Source organism: Ochotona princeps, chromosome 20 (assembly GCF_030435755.1).
Source record: "Ochotona princeps isolate mOchPri1 chromosome 20, mOchPri1.hap1, whole genome shotgun sequence".
Lineage (NCBI taxonomy): Eukaryota > Metazoa > Chordata > Mammalia > Lagomorpha > Ochotonidae > Ochotona > Ochotona princeps.
The window spans coordinates 16,124,557-16,145,407 of record NC_080851.1 but is presented as its reverse complement, the minus strand read 5'-3'; the positions used below and the strand labels follow the sequence as shown (position 1 = coordinate 16,145,407).

Sequence of the window (20,851 nt, the reverse complement as noted above, 5' to 3'; positions counted from 1 at the left end):
TAGCTGCTGGATGCCTGACCCAAGTGCAGAATCATAGTGTGCCGTGAGCCTTTTGGGTCAGAGCTTGGGGGAAAAGGCCTGAAATCCACATTCCCAACAAGCCGCCCCAGATGTAGGTTAAAGCTTGTTATCACTGTTATGCTGTACTGTCTCTTCTTTTCCTTCCCTCTCCTGTTTCCCCTTTTCTCCTCATTCCTTCCCTCATTCCTTAATTCTAATTGTCCAGAGCCATGGAAGTGCCCTTATCTCAGAATCATTGCTGGGGGATGCCCCTGAGAAGTTGGTCACCATGAGCTCCAGAGTAGAAACTAACACCCTGGGTCCCCTAACTGGAGGGCATGAGATGGTAAAGGCCTTTGTCAAAGATGGGATTGATGGGACAGGATGCAGTGGGGAAGGAAGTGAGATTGAGTAGGGGGTGTTTGTACGGCCTTTCTGGCAGGTGTCACCAGAGTTCTGAACTTCTGTTTTTGTCTTCACAGCCACTGAAGAAAGAGATCAAGATGGAGGCAGAGGTAAGTGTTTGCAAAGACCAACTTTGGTGATGCTATTCTTGCTGTGTGTCTCATTTCTCTTCTCTGAACAGAGCTTCCAGAAACATCAGCACCAATTTGAAAACACTTCCGCTCCAACTACCAATGTGTGTATGTCCCTGGGTGATAGAGTGAGAGTAGGGCCCTCCTGAGTTGTTATCTGTGTCCAGCCTATTTCAGTTAGATTTGAGCTTAGCCACTGCAGCTAATCTGAGGGTGGGGAGGTTGCTGGGAGGGCACGCTTTGGTCTGTTTACAGGACCTTTCTTTGCGTTGTCTCTTTCTTGCTCTCACTTTCTGGTCTTTTATCCAAGGGATGTCCCCTTTCTTCATCCATTGATTTTCTCTTCTTGATTTATCTATCCATCTGCTCCTTCCTGCTTTCATGGTTTCCCAAGTCTAGCCTATCCCTTGATATTCATCTCTTCAACTGCTGTTGGGCTGAGGCCTGCGACTCTTTCCCCTTGTTCTGTGGTTCCACTGCAACAAACCCAGAGACTGTCCTCACAGGGTGATGGTGTTGGGTGTGTCTGAAGGCAGGGGTGTCGAAACTGTCCTCTGGGTCCCCAGCAGTGCCAGCAAGGCCTTCTGTGTATCCCAAGACATTCCGTCTCCTTGCCTTAAACAAACAGATCCAGTCCTCATCTTTCTCCCTAGACTCAGTACTTCTCTCCCTCCTCATTCATAGCATCTGGATCACTCTCTGCTTCACAGAGAAACGTGAAAATATTGTCATTGCTCTGAAGGCTACCCTTTCCATTTGGCTTTCATATCTCATCACAGTAGAAGGAATCTTCATTAGTGGAAAGGGCTGTGAGTCGAGTCTTGATCAAGAGCAGGCCTCAGGGTTGGCTGATTTAGTTATCTCAAGGACCTGAATATTGTTATGATGTGAGCTCAATCCAAGTGTTGAGTTGTACCCAGAAAACAATTCCTCCTGTGACTATAGGATGTCTTCCAGCAGCAATAGGGCTACACACTTCATCATTTCCTTTCCGTGAAAGAAAGAAGTAGCTCTGTGTAGCTTGTTAGTATTATTATTTATATATTTTCAGCATTGAGAGAGAGAGAGAGATGAGAGAGAAATCTATCTGCTGGTTTGCTTCCCCAAATGCCTGCAATAGCCAATGCTATGCCAGATTGAAGCATGAACCAGGAGTTCTGTCTGGGCCTCCCTTGTGAATAGCACTTTGACCCAAACACTTTGGCCATTTTCTGCTGCTTTCCCAAACCATTAGGCTGGAACTTAATGAAGAGTGGAGCAGCCAGGACTTGGAGTGCTGCACACATGGGAGACTGGGATCACAAGCCGAGACTACTTGCTCTACAGCACAATGCCAACCCCTCCTTCCCTTCCATGACCCATCCCATGGTTGTTACTGCTGCACATCTGAAAAAGATTGCTATGGGATCTACACCATCAGATTTGGTGGAAACCTTTTCCTGAAAGCTTTTGACACTCCTGACACTTGAACTTTCCCTTTGATATCCCTAGCCCCTGCCTGTCTTTCTGGTCACCTATTCTCAGACTCTTCCTTAAGTCACTTCTTTAGAGTTTGTGTTTCCTTGAGGGATATCTCACTCTATCCACTACATTGGGGTACTCACCTATGCCCATATATTAAAAGTCTCTTTCTTATTTTTTCACTCAGCACTAAGTTTTCAAGGCATAGATTCGGTTTGCTGTTCACTAAAACCAGAAAGCATATCCATTAAATCCTAACAAAAGCCTACAAGCAGGATACTGTGATCACTCCTGTCTTGTAGGGGAGGGAAGTAAGTGTGAAACAGATGGTTCTGTGAAACAGCGATGGGGTAGGGAATGCGGATCTAAGCCCTGCTGTTTCTGAATCCTTGACCACCCTGTTTCTCATGTATAGCCAGTCCATCATGTCCGACCAGTTTGTGTGCTGTTTGTGCTGAATGAAAAGTGTCCTCTGAGCCCCCATCCAGAAATGTGATGCTTCCTTCCTGTGAAATCCTGTCGCCTACGAAACTCCATTGCTGTTGTCTCTTGCCCGTTGATGTTTCTCCTCTGCTTTTGCTGGCCCGAAATCTCACAGATAATTTGTCCTCATTAAATGTCAGTTGACAGAATGGCAGGAGGATCCAGGGACTGTTGAGTAATCTTGAGGTGCAGCTGGAGTCTGGGACGGCTATGAATGGGGAAGCAAGAAAATCAGAGGGCAGAATGACAAAAAGAAAATTTTCTGTGGCCGAAGGGGTGGATACAGAGGGTCTTCAGCTACAACTAGCATGCTGATCTCAGAGGATGTTTATGAAATGCAGGACTCTGGCCTGAGATTCCAAGCATTTCAAGTAGGGTACCTGATAGGATTTGTGGATCTACTGGCCTTTGCTCAGAATTCAGAGGGCAGCAGGTCAAGTGGGATGGATGGTTGGAGTTCAGCAAAGCATGAAGATCAAAGTCTGGGTGAGGCATCCAGATGGAACTGCGTAGTTTACATTTCTTCTTGGGACTGGAGCTTAGAGGAAAGGGCCCATACCTCAAGATGTTGGAATGTGCTGGCCTAAAGGTGGTCATGGGAACTTTAACAGTGAGGGATGAGGGTTGAGATTGGGTTCCTGACACCCATGCAGGAGATAGTTTCCGGCTCCCAGCCTAGCCCTGTTTATTTCAGGCACTTGGAGAATGAATACCTTAAGGTATTAAAAACAAGACTTGCAATCCAAATGGGATGTCTTGGGTTAAAGTCCATGCTGTTTCTTGGGTAAACATTGCCTGATGGAAGAAAAGCCTGGATTAGCATTTGCTCCAGGGTCTTCTATTGGTTGTAAAGTCAGTCTGTTAGAGGCACTCTGGGGACACTGGAATGGCTGAAGTAAGAATTATTCCTGGGGCCAGTTCCAGCCAGTGTGTGAGCCAAGGCCCACGTGTGGTTTCACAGCAGTGAATGGGCACTCAAACTCTGGAGGCCAAGCAGAGGCTGTAGATGCTCTCTGGACACATGGCTTCTGGACAAGCTCGCAGGAAGATGGCCCATGGGGGCTTCTGTGGCTCTGTTTTCCCAGTGTCTTCCGGGGTCATATCAGCCTTGAGTGTCCTGTCTGAAAATTCTATCTACTTAGGATACAATCACACGTTGTCTCGGTTGTGGTGGCTGTGAAGCTGACAGTGTCTTTACCATATTGGTAGGCAGCATGTCTAGTTTTCTGTGTTGTCTACGCAATGACAGAATTGCCTAACAAAGCATTTCTCAGAACATGTTCCCACTGCCAAATGACATTCATGACTGTCATAGAATGGTTTTTGTTTTCCACACTGGACCCTGACCAGTGTCTTGTGAGGTTTCTAGCAAATGCAGAAGTCAGTTGTGTAACAACAGTGAAGAGTTGAGCTGAGAGAAAATGAGAGTGCACTGCTGTAAGGGTCTTACATGTGAAGTGGTATAATATTACCTTAGATTGTGAGAAGTAAGTATGTATAGTAAAACGTCTCAAAATAGTTCCTAAAGGAGTTATAACAAACATCCAGCAAATGAAATAAAAGCCTAAGAAATACTTCTTTAACTCAAGAGCGCAGAAATGGAATAGGAAAGAACAGATTTGACAGATAGCAAGATTTGTATTAAAATATAGGAATATCAACAATCATAATACAAATTATCTAAACCCTTCAAATAAAAGGTGCAAGTTATTATGCTGAATGAAAGAGCAGGGCCTAACTATATGCTACTGACAAGAAACCTACTTGAGATATAAAAGCATATTAATGTTAAAAGTGAAAGGTGAGAAAAAATTATGCCAACACTGTTGGAAATGGATTGTTAATACCAGGTGAAATAAATTACAGGGAAAAGAATATTAGTGGGAATAGCAACCATCATTTCCAAATGATAGACATCAAGTAATTATGAAGTCATAATCATCTTCACCAGATGCATGCCTAACAGTAGACTCAAAATACAGTAAAAAAAAAAAAACCTGATAGAGCTGAAGAAAGAAGTATGCAAAACTATCATCATGTTTAGAGATTTTACCACCTGTCAATAATTTATAGAGCAAGTAGACAGATTCAGCAAGGATACAGAAGCCCTGAACAGCACCGCCAACCAAGTGGACTTGTAGAACCCTTCTCCCCACAACAGCATCATGCCGCTTCTTTTCCATGTGCCTAGAACACTTGCCAAACAGGTGATATTCTGGATCACAAAACATTTCTCAACACATTTAAAAGGATTCAAATCATCTAAAGAATGTTCGATGAACACCATGGAATTAAGTGAGAGATCAATAACAGACATTTAGAAAATTGCCAAACACTAGGAGGAAATGCTGGGCCAAGAGCAGAGCAGTGGGTTGCAGGAGCGGGGGCAGAATCCATGGGTAGCAGAGGTGGAGGAAGGGCTGGATGGAGAGCACATTTGTGGTTTACACCTGCTGACACCAAGGCAAAACTGGATTTGAGGGACACATAGAGATCATGTTCAACAGTTTGGATTAGACTGAGTTGTTGCATAACTTTAAAAAGTTGACTTGATTTTTCACTGTCATACAATTCGCATTCAGCCTCTAGCATTGTGCTTATGTGATATGTAAGGTGTCCCTGTGGCAAGGGGGTGAAGTTAGTTGGAACTCAGAAGGCCGTAAGGAGGACTTGGTTCATCTGAGTCCTGGTCTGTGTAGTAAGGGGGCAGATCTTGGTTTGTGTATTTGTCCCTGTCGGCCAACGTCACACTAAACAATTAGGTCTGCTAGATGACACCCAACTGTCTCATATTCGCCTGTCATCAGCCAAGGTACCTCTTTGGGCTGCATGTGGCTTTGAGAAAAAACTGCCTTCACCACTGAAGAGGTGGCAGGAGAGAGCCAAATGGTGGGGGCTTGGAAGGTTCTCGTGGCACAGTCAGAGCTCCTGCAGGAGCATGCTGTGAGTGGAGCTGACTTGTCACTTCAGAAGTGTCTTACCCCACCCATCCAATCTGTAACTTCCTGTGTGTCCTGAGTTGCTGCTGTCTCCTTCTGCTTCTCAGGATTCTAACTGCTCCTTGTTCGGCGCTCTCTGCGAGGTGCCTGGACTGTTTTTAAACCTCACCTTGGTCCCTTCTGTTTCAGCCACAGAGGAAGTTTGGCGTGGTGGTGGTTGGTGTTGGCAGAGCTGGCTCTGTGCGGATACGGGACTTACTGAATCCAGACCTTTCCTCTGCCTGCCTGAACTTGATTGGCTTCGTGTCCAGGTGGCTTGACTCACCTTGTGCTTCGTAATTCATGGGAAACCCCAATGAGAGATAAAGCCACAGGACTAAGTGGAGATTTCTCAGGCCTAGCCAGAGAACTGGGTTTAGGGTCATTCCCACAGGATCTCAAGTTTGGACTGGTCTGGGAACTGACCACTGCTGGGCTTGCTGGGATAGGTGGCTGGGGGCAGCCTAGGCTAGGCTGGAAGGGCTGGTGACTGCCACGGGCTAGCTTTGTGGGATGGTGGGTTTAGCTGCCGACTGCCAAGTGCTGAGTAGTCCTGGCTGCTCAGCATACTCTGTGACAGTCAAAGTACTTGGGAGTTTCTGGATCCTAACTTTGGCCTGGCCCAGCCCTGGCTGTTGAGGCCGTTTGGGGAGTGAACCAGCAGAAGGAAGATCTCCATTTATTTCTCTGTCCCTTTCTTTTTTTCTGCCTTGGAAATAACTAAACATATAGGGGAAATTTTAAAATAATCACAGATCATTAAAACTGTACTAGTATATCATTCTTAAACATAGATGTTCTATATTAATGTCTTAATAACACGAGAATTGTTAGGAATTGCGATGTGGTAATTACGCATTTGCTGTGATCCCGAGAATCTATTGATGAATACCTTAAAATACATACATACATACATACATACATAAGTCTTTTAAAAAAGAAAAAGCAGAGAGGATGAGCTGTGATCTGTTGGTTACAGAAAGGGCCCAACCAACACATGATAGATTTGACCTGAAAGAAGACTTCGGGTGTGCGCCAGTGAAAGATTCCTGCACGTACATGCTGTATCACTCTAAGGGTTATTACCAGTCCTGATTTACAAGTAAGGAATTGTGATGCAGAATTTAGTCATTTGCCTGAGGCCACACAGCAGGAAAGCAGCTGTGAGCGCAAGTCCTTTTGATTCCAAGATCATCTTTTAAACGCTATTTTTTCCCATTAGTAATTGTGAGCCCCACTTTTAAGAATTTATTCATCTCCTAAAACTCAGTCAAAACCAAAATTACAATCTTGTTTCCTTTTGCCAGCACTAACTTCACATATTTCCTCCACTCCCACACAGGCATACAATCTGTCACTTACCAAAATCATCTTGTGTAACACGATTTATTGATATTCCTTGGTAACTAGGTTGCAAGACATTGTGTTGAGGATGGACACAGTGAAGTGATTTAGGCCTGTCTCTATTGCGTAGTACTTTGCAAATATCAGTTAAATCTTTATATAGAGCATGAGTAATTACTGTGACAGTCTATGTGGCTGGTTTTTCATATTTTAGTTCATGGCACCATTTTCTTCCACTCTGCTTATCTCAAAACCTGGCCTGTCTTTAGTATTTGAAGGAGGCTTTGAAAGAGTATAGATAACCAGAAGTGCTGGAATCTTCTCTTGACCAAGGTTCTCCTCCCTCCCTATGAGATGGCAAGGGAAGTGCACACAAATTGGAGATCAAAATTACCATTAGCTAGCACCGAAGTCTCTTTTGTACTCCGTTTGGATCAAGCACAACCCTTGAGTTCCAGGCTAAAATGACACCTCTCTTTTGCCCTTAAGTGTGAGTCCTATGCCAGCTGGCTGCCAACATTGACAGAGGGTGGACTCTAAACTCCCCAGGCAGTGTGAGAAGGTGGCCAGCTCCCACATGGTATTTCGCTGCGCCCCTTCCATTGCTCAAACTGCTTCCTCACATACTTCCTCCACATGACCCACCCGGACTTCCGTCATTCCACTAAAAGGAGGCGGTAACACCAGCCTTGTACCTGACCATCACTAGGTCATGAAGTGTATAAAGGAGCTTAAAGTCAGAGGCAGTTAGAACCTCCAAGATGTTAGTGTGTTAGATTTAGATTAAGTTTGATAATCATAATCAATGTTTGGAACTAACAATAAACATCTCATCTTATGAGATGAAAGGATATCACACTTTAAATTTTTAAACAAGATCTTATTTATTGGAAAGTCAGTTATAGAGTGGAGGTAGGGAGAAGAAGAGAGAGGTCTTTCATCTACTGGTTCACTCCTCATATGGTCATAAACAGTCCAGGATGGGCCATTTCAAAGCCAGGGGCTCTTAACTCTATCCAGGGCTAAGCATCAGGCCATCCTATCCCGCTTTTCCATGGCACATGACCCATATGGGATGCTGGGAGTTCGGAGGGTAGCTTAACCTACACAGTGCAAGCTGGGTCCTATACACTGTCAGTGATGAGCCTCAAGTGATGAGGTCATTTGAGGCTAAGTCGCTTGACTGCAGCCCTGTGGCTTATTTTCTTACTTTATAATGGAAAATGCTGCGGAAGTGGGAGGGAAGACATTACTTTCATCACATCCAAAAGCTGCTCACTAGATGACTGCGGGGAGGGTAGGGAGAAGGATGATTCTCATATTACCTGAGACAGCATCCGATCCACCTTCGAGTTCCATTTCTCTGTTGCTCTGAAACAGACGAGAGCTCGGGCACATCAGCGGGGTCCCGCAGATTTCCTTGGAGGACGCTCTTTCCAGTGAGGATGTTGAGGCTGCCTTTATCTGCAGTGAAAGCTCCAGCCATGAGGACTACATCAGGTGGGTTCAGTGCCTTGCACGGTGAGGCAGGACTAAGAGAATGAGCAAGCTGCAGTGCCACTAAGGGTCTTCACGGTCAATGGGGGAATCATGACTGTTCCGTGACCTCTAGAAGTGCAGAAATGTTTTAAAAAAATGGCCAGCAAAAGTAGTACTTAGTCCACTGTAGGTAAAATATTCAAAATGTTTTACTTCTTTGTTCAAGAAATGCCATTGAGATTGTTTTGAACAGTGCTTGCCTTCCTCTTCTGACTGTGCAGCTGAGGCCATGCAGTCAGAACACTCTTGGGAGCAGTATCCAGCAGTTTATATTTCTCATTTTCAGTGTCATGGAATATCTACAGAGTTCCTTTATTGTGTAGCATGTTTGCCATAAGTGACTAGTGGTATAGCAAGGTCCTCCAAGAGAAGGACTGACTTTAGAGCAGGAGGAACGAAATGCTCTATGCTTGGTATACTCTTGCAATGAAAGAATCTTGACTGAATTTGAAAGGTAATACAGCAACAAGGTGGAGGAATCCACCATGTGGGGAGGTTACGGGGAGGGGTTGGGGGATTCCCAGGGCCTATGTAACTGTGTCACATAATGCAATATAATTAAAAAAAAGAGAGAGAAAGAAATGCTGCCCTCCCCACCTTGAAGGAAAAGGCTAGACCCCTTCAAACATTTCTTGAGTCCAACCCTAGTCGCAGGAGCCCCAGGTGGGACCTGGAAGCTCACTGGGCGGTGCCAGCTACCCCATGAATCACAGCTCCACAGCTCAGCTAGCGTCACGTGGCTGTCCAGGGACAAGCTGCCCCCTGTGTCCGTCTCCATCTGCAGTGGACGAGAACTCCTTTTTTGGGTCTTCTTAATCTTCTCTGGCACCAGAGTGCATTTCTTCTACAAAGTGCCCATGCAGCCATGCATGTGGATGCTTCAATGCTGGCATCTAGGGAATGCAGCCCTCACTCCTGAGCTTGATGCTCCAAGGGCCTTCACAGTCAGGCATCCAGCCACTTCTCTGTCCTGGTTCCCTTTCACCGTCTAACCCTGTTCCTCTGGTGAACTTTGTGCATGGACAAAGCCCCACAAAGGGCCCGGCGGCGTGGCCTAGCGGCTAAAGTCCTAGCCTTGAATGCGCTGGGATCCTATATGGGCGCCGGTTCTAATCCCAGCAGCTTCACTTCCCATCCAGCTCCCTGATTGTGGCCTGGGAAAGCAGTCGAGGATGGCCCAAAGCCTTGGGACCCTGCATCCGTGTGGGAGACCTGGAAGAAGTTCCTGGATCCTGGCTTCAGATTGGCATAGCATTGGCCATTGCGCTCACTTGGGGAGTGAATCATCGGATGAAAGATCTTTCTCTCTGTCTCCTCTCCTCTCTGTATATCTGACTTTGCAATAAAAATAAATCTTCAAAAAAATAAACTCATGCAGCAAAAAAGAGAAAGGATATACCAAAAACATAAAAATAAAAAATTAGAACTCAGCTTAAAAAAAAAAGCCCCACAAAATGTGCAAGTCCCCATATGAACTCCATATGAACCACTCCTATCACATGTCGCCTGGAAAGCAGCTACCCCTGCAGGATCCAGGTCAGGAGCCACGCGGGGCATCATTTCAATGGGATCCAGCAGAGCGAGGCAGCACTGGTTTTATCATCTTCCTAGTTGTCATGTGGTGACAGGTAATTTACTTGCTAGTGTGTATATATTTATTTTCCAGAGTAACTGTTAAATAGTACTTCATTTAAAAAAAAGAAGAGAGAAATGTTCAAATTAATACCTAGGTAGAAAGTCATTCTGTCCCCGCATAGTAGGGGCTTATGTCCATGATTGTGTTTAGTCTGGGGAGGTCCTGCGCATCCTCCGTTAGTACTGCACCCCATCCATGATAGATTTGTACAAGGGGACTGTTTGAGTGCATCTGTAATGACCTGCTCTTTGCTGTGCTGAGCATCTCAGGGGTGTGTCTCTGAAGTGCTTTTCCCTGTATCTTTCTCTTTTCCTGAAGGAAGTTCCTGAATGCTGGCAAGCATGTCCTTGTGGAATACCCCATGGTGCTGTCTCTGGCAGCCGCTCAGGAGCTGTGGGGGCTGGCTGAGCAGAAAGGTGACATACGCCTGTACAGACCCAGGCCTCTTTCTAGAGTTTCATGGTGGGCACACACATCTGGGGAGGTCTGGGGAGAGCAGAAGCGTGGATGGGAATTTGATCACTTTCAGGTGAGGTTTATGCCTGTCTTTAATGAAAATCAGGAAGTAGCTCCCATTTGCACAATGCCACGCCTTTATTTTGATCTTATGCGTGTGACACTTATATTGCTGATGGAGAAATTAGGGGAACTGTCTTATATGCCTATTCTGTAACTTCCTATTGCTTGTCTAAAAGAACAATTATTTTTTAAAGATATCGTGTATAGCAGGAACTTGGAAACTGCTGAGTACCCATTAATTAAGCACTTACACTTAGTTCTAGAAGCTCTTGGCCGTAGTTGTTAAGTCCATTTTCTGTTGCTGTAACAGCACTCCCAATACTGAGTAATTTATAAGGAAGAGAAACTTACTTAGCTCACAGTTTTGCAATTTGGAAAGCACAGAACAAGTGGCTAAATGTTTTGGTTTCTGGTGACAACCCTGTGCTACTCCGTGTGTGGTAGAACAGTAAATTCGGACCTTTCTCAATAACCTTATCTCTGCTTATATATATATATATATTTGTGTGTATATATATATATATACACACATATGCATATGTATGTATGTATCATGTAACTTAAAGGTTACTCCAGCATTTACCTGCAATCAAGGAAATAATAATCTTTCCAGCTTGGCATCCCTAAATGTTGCATTATTTTGGATGGCAAAGTTACAGGTGATTTGAGAGCAAGGCCATCAAGAGGGCAGAACAAGCCTTCCCCGGACTCCCTTCCTCATAGGAATCCTGACTTGGTATACAGTCCAAATCGCCCTTGTGAATACTCAGAAAGCACTTGGGAGCTTACAGCACCCCAGAAAGCCCAAAGCCCAGAAGAGGCACGTGGATGTGGGTAGAAATACAAGGCTGTAGCAGTGAAGTCTGGTATAACCCATTCCCCTGGCAAGCACAAGATAAAGTGACTGACATAAAAACTTTGGATTTTCAGCTTCTTCGTCAGGAGGAAAATGCAAAAGTGGAACACACATCTGGAATTCTGGGCTTTCAGGGGTCTGTCCGAAGGTCTGACTTGTTTGTCACGCAAGTTAGATTGCTGGCAGGAAGTGGAGTCTACCTTGGGTGCCAGAATGGGGGTGTCTGACAGCAGAGATGAGTGTAGCATAGCAAAGCGCAGTGTTGCTTAAGATCTGAGCGGGAGTTACAGACTCTACGTGCAGGAGTTACAGCAAAAAGCTTTTGTAACAGGAAATTATACTTGTAAGCTCAGACAAAAACTAGCTCTAGAAGAAGCTGGATGGGCACTCAAGTTTCTAATCATGCTGACTGGCAAGTGTACAACATGCAAATCCTGGTCAGGACTGAAGAGCCATGGCTGATTTTGCAGACGTCCAGATCTCACAAGGGAGACTGCAAAGCATGCAGAGAAACAGTTGTAGACTCACTCTAGGTGATACAACCCAACTGTACCCTGGCGATGATGAGCCTCTTTTTAATTCTTTTTTTAATTACGGCAGGAAAAGTCTTGCATGAGGAGCATATTGAACTCCTGATGGAGGAATTTGCATTCCTGAAGAAAGAAGTGATGGGGAAAGAGCTGCTGGAAGGCTCGCTTCTCTTCACAGGTCAGGTTTAGGCCAGATCACAGTCCTGGGGGAGGTGAGAAGGCCAGCTGGGTTCTTTCCTAGCCTTCTAGGATGTGAGCTTGCATTCATTTTGCCAATGAGTTTCTGACTCAGAGCCAGTTTACTTTTCCCATGCTTGTCTGAACTATAAAAATTGCCTTTTTTCTTTATTCCAGTGTTTTAACTACTTAGTGGGCCTTGGGTACAAAATGTGTGAGAGATGGCAATCATATTCATGTTTTTGCCCCGGCACTGTAGGCAGAATTTTCTATCCTGAAGTGTTAACTAGCCGGAGATGATTTCTGCACATGTTCAATGTCTGTATGTATTTGTCTGTGTATTTGCATGTACTGAATATATTAGAAGCCTGGGAACTGTTTTGTTATTCCCTTTGCTTGGATGGACTGTATTTACCTCTTGGCAAAACTGAATTTAACACAAAAGGAAAAAGACTTTGAATTTGGCCAGCTGAGTTTCCATCAGTGTCATTTACCGTCTCGCACCTGCACCCCATAAGGGAAGGCCTCACTGCCAAGGTCATGGGCCTGTTGTTTCGATCCTGCATCTCCCCTAGTTCCTACTGGCGTCCAGCAGTGCTGCTTGCCCAGAACCCATGGCACCTGTCATTCTCCACAGCTGGCCCCTTGGAAGAAGAGCAGTTTGGCTTCCCCTCATTCAGTGGCATCTCTCGCCTCACCTGGCTGGTGTCCCTCTTTGGGGAGCTTTCCCTTGTGTCTGCCACTTTGGAAGAGCAGAAGGAAGACAAGCACATGAAGATGACTGTGCACCTGGAGACCAAGAGTCAGCGGTAAGTGGCGAGAGACACATAGAAGTCTGTCCCCTGTGACTAGGAGGGTTCTGGTGGAGGGGCTATACTCTTGCTGCCCACTCCACAGGAGTCGTGTGCTTCTATACACAGAGGTCTGGGATTCCAGTTACGTCGACTCACTTTATCTCAACAACCCTGTGAGATAAAGACAAGCATCAGCCCATTAGCTTAGGTTGATTGCACTGCTTGGAATACCTCAAATCTATTTCAATCTGGTATCATCATGAAGCAGTGAATAAGTCTCAGTAAAACTCATTTTTGCACCACCTTCCACAACATTGGCAGGGCTGTGCTGTGAGCTTTCAAACTAGACTTTGGAATTAATTTTTTGGATAAAGTTAGACCAACTTTTTGTTGGTAACAATAATTCATTCTTTTAAAAATTTTGAATCATAAGCAGAAAGTTTTAGTTGATAGGTTGATTAGCTGATTTACCAGTCTAACAGCTGTGTCTAGGATTCTACGCTTGATCTGAATGTGGTTTATTTGAGGTGAGTATTAAGCTCACTTAAGTGAGTCATTTCATTGGCTTCAGCCCAGAGGCCTTGCTGACATACAGCTTTCCACAGCTGGTTGGTCCCTGCTTGGTTTGTAGGCTGCAGGAAGTAACCGTGTGGCAGGAAACGCCATATCCTCCTGGGAAGGTGGCTCTGGCATCTGGTGGTGCAGAGGACTCTCTGGGGTTTGTAGGCTCTTTTTTCCAAAGCTTATCACAGCCCAATTCTATTTCAGTGAAAAGTCTGTATCTTTCTAGGGCTTGTCATTGCACCCATTGTCTTATGGCACATTGATTGTTATTCTGGTCACCCAACAACCTAGTAAATTGGAGCAGAGTCACAGGGCTATGGATGTGGTGCACAATCTGTGGTCTTACAAGGAACCCGACCATATACACATAGAGAAATACTAGAAATGACTGCATTAAACTAAAGATACTTTGATTTTAGTAGGAGAATTTATGGATTTTTTCCATATAAATCCTTAATTAAATGTATGGAATTCTTAGGAATATTTTAAAGGGCAGAGTTTTTTTTTAAAGGTTTATTTTATTTTTATTGGAAAGTCAGATATACAGAGAGGAGGAGAAATAGAGATGAAGATCTTCCACCTGAGGATTCACTCCTGAAGTGGCCGTAACGGCCAGAGCTGAGCAAAGCCAATCTGAAGTCAGGAGCCCGGAGCCTCCTCCGGGTCTCCCACATGGGTCCAGGGTCCCAAGGTTTTAGGCTATACTTGACTATTTTTCCAGACCACAAGCAGGGAGCTGGATGGGAGGTAGGGTTGCCGGGATTAGAACCGGCGCCCTTATGGGATCCCAGGGCATGCAAGACGAGAACTTTAGTTACTAGGCTACCGCACTGGGCCCTAAAGGGCAGATTTTATATGTTTTTTATTTCCAGAATACTCAATGAAGCTATTTACTTTGTTTTAAAATCTATAGAAGAGGAGGTTTCTCTGTTTTCTATAAACATATAAGACAGCTCTTATATGCTACCAACACAGAAATTATCTCCAGATAAAGGAGAGATTGTGGTGTCTATTTGAATTCTAGATTTTTGTGGTGTTGACATGAGCCTAAAGGGAAAGCTAGGAATGGAAGTGTAACTCCTTTGCTAACCAGGAGAGGGTATTCCCTGGCGTGTGTTTGCGTTCATGGAGTTCTTTGAGAATGTAATGAGAAAACTAAGAATTCTTTCTGTCTTAACCTGTACGTTACATATAAATGACAGATTGCATGGAGTCTTGCTCAGTGCCTGAATTGTGTGTTGTCCACATCTGGATCTCCTAGAGGAATCCCTAAGAGTCAGAGTAACATCTCCTGATTAACAGGCTAGTGTTTACACAAACTCACTGAGTGAAACTCCATGCTTGACAGCAAAACTAAATAAAGGATTGGTTGGCAGTAACACGGGAAATCCCATTACTCCTGGCCTTTGGGAAGCTAGTGGAGACGAAGTTAACACCCCAACTACTGCACTGGCTTACAGCTGGGAGAAGACCTGTGACCAGGAGGTCAGATGCCTCTAAGCACCCATCCATGGCCCTACATGACCTCTCACACTGTGATGCTTCTAACTTTGCAGCCCGCTGTCCTGGATCGAAGAGAAGGCGCCTGGTTTAAAACGAAACAGACATATAAGCTTCCACTTCAAATCGGGATCCCTGGAGAATGTGCCACATGTAGGAGTCAATAAGAACATTTTCCTGAACGATCAAAACATATTTGTCCAGAAACTCCTGGGCCAGATCTCTGAGACGGAACTGGCTGCTGAAAAGAAACGCATCCTACATTGCCTGGGACTGGCAGAAGAAATCCAGAAATCCTGCCACCAGAGGAAGTGAGAGCAGAGAGCTATACTAGCAGGCCTCTCTGGAACCAGAACTGTACATGTGTCCCCAGTGGACCCTCATGTCTATTCTGACAATTAAACACGTTGGGTGAACTGGAGGAGTTTTTGGTTGTGAGCTGTGTTGGGAATGGTATTTGGGGTTGGGGTCGTACATCATGTGTCTGATTTCACTGGCTTCTTCTCAGGAACCCTGTGCGATGGATGTTCCAAGGCCTGTTTGTATTAATGTGCACCAAAATCTTGCCTGAAGTCATCCAGGTGGTGAAAAGCAGAAGTGGCTTTACACCCTGTCCGTGCTGCAAGCCACCACAGCACACTGGCCTGAAACCACTTCCTTGTTTGAAAGAATGTTATTTTTCCCAAAAAATATTTTCAATGGGTGACCAGACAAGGCGCTAGAAATTGTAAAAATTAATAAAATGTAGGCTCAGTCCTTACTCTTAGTATTTGAAGAGAACGAGGCATGTGCATCAATCATTTGAGGTGGCAGATTCCCTATGATAGAGAGGTGCCTATTGACCTGGAGAAGTGTCAAGGACAGGGACCAGCACTGGGAGGGGTCAGGGAGGAGGGCTGGCCCCAGCTGAAGATGCAGGCACAGGGAAGGGAGCATGTCTGAAAAAGGCTGTGCACCTGTCAAAGCCTTGTGCTGAGGGCACAGGAAACCTGGGGAAAAGCAGACACTTCCCCTTCCTGTCCTGATGCATTTTTCTATCTGTGTGAACATGCTTTCCTAATAGTGCCCAGCTGTGTCCCATGGGGAACTGCAGCCAGAGAAGAAAAGCCAGAGCCCAGGATCTCCCCGCCGTTCTATGCATCATTCCAGAGGTTAATCAAGACTGACCCACATTCCACTCAGCCTGCCTGGCTGGTCTGTCTTGTCTGTGCTGCCATGGGCAGAGAGCAGCTCAGCAATGAAGTTATGGACCCCTAGACTTCAGAGAGGATGGATCCTTATTATCAGAAGGGGATATGCTTTTTAGATTTTTAGAGGACTAAAATTGCCAGGTGAAGTGGGTTGTCTGGACTAGATCTCAGATAACCTCAACTTTGAGTCAGAAGGGTAGGAAGAAAGTTCTAGGAATGAACTTTTGGAGTCAAAAGATTTTACAGTTCAGCAAGTGGAACTCACAGTGGCCTGGGGGAGTAGCAGGGGCACTCAGAGAAGCAGCCTGCTGTGGACTGCATGGACACAGCACCCTGTAGCACATGCCTTCAGGGGAAGAAGGTGGCAGAGGTATATAAGTACCTCAAGTTAAGACCTGTTGTGTCAGCTACTTTTGGGTGAATGTGGGTTAAAGATGGAACGGATTAAGCTGGGAGTGCATTAGGAGCAATTAACAAAACAGGTCTGGTAAGCAGGCAGGATGGGGGGTGGTCAGGTTGCCTGGTAAAGAACTAATCACTGAAGGAAGAAGAGCCTAAGAAGGCTGGTAGAGCCTGACAGCTGAAAAGGAAAGCGCCAGGGCTCAGTGGATGAAATCTGTATTTGCACAAAGGAAGACGGTTCCCACTCACTGCTTCTCTACTCCAGGGGAGGGGCTGGGAAGGCTGCACTTGGCTGTAGGGGTCTTACGCTAGTTTAACTGACCTGTGTAGGAGCCAGCTCATTTTCTCATCATTTCCTGTCTGCAGACAGTGCTGTTACCACCTGGGGTAACCGAGTTCATGACATCAAAATACTGAAATTGCCTCTTACACTAGTGACATAGAATAGATCTTGTTTGGGAAGAATATTTGTGCTTGAGAAGTAGAGACAGAAAAAAAAGAGAGAATTCTATTGATTGCTTGTATAAATTCCTGCAATGACTCAGCCAGGCCAGGACCAAAGCAGAAACCGGGAACTCAGCTCAGACCTCCCAGTTAATGGCAGGAACTCAACTACACTTGATCTTAGCCAAAAGACTGAGAAGGGATAGGAACTCAACCACTCGCTTCCTCCAAGGGTGCATACCAGCTGGAAGTTGGATCAGAAGCAGAGAGGCTGGGCTTTGAGCAGACACTCCAATATAGAACATGGAAAACCTAGGAGGCATCTCAATTACCTCTATTTCAAATACCTTCCCCAGAATGTACACATTTCACAACAGCATATCAGTATTAATAAGCACTGTGTTGCACTGGTGTGTGCTGGGTAGTTGCTTTGTCTCTGCTTCTGTATCAGCCCAGCAGTGTGGATTCTATGCCATTTCTTCAGCTGTGGTCAGCACAGCAGTGGCTAGCAGTGCCACAGTTGTCTAGAGTGCAGCTGTTAGTGGACTTAGTGGCATGATTTTGTAGTGCACATGGGCTTCCAAAAGTATACACTCAGCCCCCAGAGTTGAGTGCCGATCACAGTTGGGTTTTTTATGGCAGTAGCCACATTTCTGATGCTGTGGACAAGGAAGGGACATGTCAGGTCCCAGCAGGTGAGCATGGGTGATGTTGGGGCTTATAGCATCAATACTCATGGCCCTGGAACTATGGGATGTGGTTGAGACTTTTGCTGCATCCTGTAGGGTGGCTGGGCGAGGCTGGGGTGTATAGCACCAACAGCCACAGACCCAGTACTGGGGAATATGAAGGTCCTTACCAAGGTTCTACAGGTGAATGCAGGCTATACAGCAGATGGTGCACTGGCAGACAAAGAGCTGGAGCAGTGGATTGCAGATCGCACCTTCTCCAGGTTTCATGGGGTAAGTGCTGGTGTGCGAGCCGGATATACTAGGGATTATGCATTGAAGCTTCTGAGCTTTACTGCCTGTCTTTCACCAGTCATGTGGGCATCAACTACCTATCCTGGGTTGGAGAGTCTGGCTAGGAGGTGCCATGAGCTTTGCGCCTCTCTCTATGCTGGCTTTCCAAGTCTCCATGCTCTCCAGAGCTCATGTCACTTTCACTTGTTACTTTTCAATTTTTATTTATGTATATGAAAGGTAGTGGAACCAAAACAGAGAGTCTGCCCATTCTCTCTCCAAATGCCCAGAGCAGCTGAAACTGGGCCAGACTGAAGCTATGAGCTGGAAACTTGATCCAGGTTCTCCACACAGGTGACTGGTGCCTGAGTCCTGAGCCATCATTTGCTGCCTCCCAGGGTGGGCATTAGCACAAATGTGGAATTGGGGCAGAGCAGGGAATCCCATTAGATTGTGGGTCTCCCAAGAGGTGTGCCAATATCCACTGTTACTGCTTACTAAAGCTCTCCCCTAGAGTGTCTCCCCAAAACACAGTCCTCCCTTTGTTGTCCTGTCCTCTGTGCAAAGGTGAGGCCTGGCCACGTCTATTCAGCACTGTTGGATCCTCTTTCCAAAATAATTTGATCTTCTAAAGCTTCACCTTTTGGGAAACAAACTTTTTGTCCTGTTTCTCGATACCAACTGTGCTACCATATAGGTGCTGGTTCAAATCCCAGCTACTACACTTCTGATGTAGCTCCTTGCTAAAGGCCTGGGAAAGCAGTGGAGAATGGCCCAAGTCCTTGGGCCCCTGCACCCATGTGGGAGATCTAGAAGAAGCTCCTAGCTCCTGGCTTCAGATCAGCTCAGCTCTGGCTGAGAGTGGACCAACAGATGGAAACTCTCTTTGTTTATCTTTCTCTCTCTCTGTAGCCCTTTTAAGTAAAGGTAAATGAAGTCTTCATTTTAAAAAAGGAATCGGTCTTCCCATGTATTTGATACCTTTTAGTTGATACCATTCTGATTGGTGTCTTCCCTGGAATGGGAAGTCCGTACCACTGGGATTTTGTCCTTTTCAGTGATGAGAACAGAGCCCAGCACCTAGTAGAAGCCTAATGAGTGTGTCCTTAATGAACAGTGCCTGGAGTGCAGTTTCCCATGGCGTCCTGACACCCACACCTGCCTCAGGACCCACAACAGCCTTCGTCATTGGGCAGTAAAGGAGCCGGGCTCATATGAAACACCAGCCCTGCACTCCCCCAAGAGGAAGTATCACTTCTTCAGACCACTTCCCTGGCACAGAAGTACTGCTCTCCTCCTCAAACAGGCCCCAGGACCCACCCGCAAGTTGCCTGCTGTTGCATTTAGGATGCAGATTCTGTCCCACTTCCTGTTTTCTGGGGACCCAGGTTTCTTCTGTATTACATGACACTCAGACTAATTCATAATTACCTAACCACGGGAAAGCTGCTTAATTTTGACAACTTAATGAGGAAGAATTAAGAAATACTTGATTCATTTCTATTTATGCATAAAATATTTAACCTTAATGCCACAATTAATTCCCACCAAACATGAAAAAAAAAATCACCCTACAAAGCCATTCAAAAAGGATGTGTTTTAATAAAGAAAGCCAGCATCGGTGAGGTTTTCCTGAGCATATCTTTTGCTGTACTAAACAGGTGCTGTCATATGTATGTCTTAAGTGGATATTGACACAATTTACTTTGTCATAAAAGCTATGCTTTCAACGTCTCTAAAAAAAGCAGAAAATAAAAAAGCTCTTCTTAGAAAATGACACTTAGGACTTAATGGCATCAAAGTCGCATCGACTGAAGAAGGGAAATTACATCGTGTCTTAAAAGCCATATTAACATAGATCTGACTGCAAACGTCTAGTTCTTTCCAACACAACACATAGAAAATACAAGCATGGCTTTCTCTTCTGGCCTATTAAAGAACACAAGGGCAATGACTGCTTAGTTATGAAATATCCTACTTGGAAAGTTCCCCTAGGTGGTTCACAACCTCTCAGATTTAAAAGTGCTATACAAAAAAAACATACCTCAGTTTCGGGAAAAGGTGATATTGGTCCGTAAGAGACCAAGCTTGCTTTGGCTTATTTTAACTTAATAGCATAAGAAAATTCCAGTCTAAAATGAATTTCAAACCAATACTAGACATTTTAAAAACAGCCATTTAGCTGAGGTCAATTATCTAAAGCTAAATAAGCAAAAAGACTCTTCTCCTCTCCCAGCTAGGGCAGAGCTGCCTCCTCAGGCTGGGTTTACTACCTGCTGGAGTCCCAGCCCAGAAACCAGCCTGTGAACGTGGGTGGCTCATAGCCCTGCTTCACGATGACGATTGGTGTCCTCTTATCTCTTCCAGAAGGGTCTGTTTCAAGGTACATTTTGGCTAGAAAGAGATGCAAAGATGTATAATCAATTCATTTGGGTTAAACTATAGAACTAAAATTATTCCATAAAATAAATTAAATTTTTATTATCTTCAAGTAGCCAAAAATAAACTGTGTCTCATTTATATCTCTTATCTGTAGGCAAAGCACCAAGAAAACTTCATTATTTCCTGAAAGAATTCCAAGTTTTATAGAACTAACTTTATGGACTAATTATTGTTATACTTTTCAATAGAAAGAAAATCATGACAACAACATTACACAAAAAGGAGGCAAAAATATCTGTTATCAAATTTATGAAAGTTTTACTATTCTCGTCATAAGGTTTAAGTGACCTGAAGTTTTTCAGAATAAATGGATAAATTTGTATTCTAAATTAGATAAGCATTTTGTTTCTGTTCACATTCTGAGGTTCTTCATTTTTTAAAAAAACCATTATTCTTTAAAGTTCTGAGGATGGAAGCTAAGCTACTCCTCAGCTCAGGCATGGAACTCTGGGAGATGTGCTGTAACGAGGCATTCAGGCATTTAGTAACAGTAG

At 44.8% G+C, this 20,851-nt stretch overlaps 2 protein-coding genes across 2 annotated transcripts in view; one reads left to right on the top strand and one right to left on the bottom strand.

Annotated features, from left to right (window-relative positions):
- Window positions 1-216: 216 nt before the first annotated feature.
- On the top strand, window positions 217-15,338 carry BLVRA (biliverdin reductase A). The gene is made up of 7 exons (XM_012926129.2): window positions 217-515; window positions 5,609-5,730; window positions 8,183-8,302; window positions 10,296-10,393; window positions 11,953-12,060; window positions 12,697-12,868; window positions 14,974-15,338. The coding sequence occupies exons 1-7, from the start codon at window positions 366-368 to the stop codon at window positions 15,230-15,232; spliced, it is 1,029 nt and encodes a 342-aa protein (XP_012781583.2). The 5' UTR covers window positions 217-365; the 3' UTR covers window positions 15,233-15,338.
- A 4,379-nt stretch (window positions 15,339-19,717) lies between these two features.
- Window positions 19,718-20,851, bottom strand: part of SCIN (scinderin) — a 52,826-nt gene continuing 51,692 nt past the window's right edge. Inside the window, exon 16 of the mRNA XM_004582346.2 lies at window positions 19,718-20,309. Coding sequence (XP_004582403.2) covers window positions 20,185-20,309 — 125 coding nt within the window. The 3' untranslated portion in view covers window positions 19,718-20,184. The remainder of the gene's footprint in view (window positions 20,310-20,851) is intronic.

What these genes read in the sequence shown, in the direction of transcription:
- BLVRA (XM_012926129.2), top strand. Translation starts at nt 366, where the DNA reads ATGGGATTGATGGGACAGGATGCAGTGGGGAAGGAAGTGAGATTGAGT. An exon ending in AGATCAAGATGGAGGCAGAG is followed by an intron (nt 516 to 5,608) that starts GTAAGTGTTTGC and finishes CTTCTGTTTCAG; the next exon opens with CCACAGAGGAAGTTTGGCGT. An exon ending in AGCCATGAGGACTACATCAG is followed by an intron (nt 8,303 to 10,295) that starts GTGGGTTCAGTG and finishes CTTTTCCTGAAG; the next exon opens with GAAGTTCCTGAATGCTGGCA.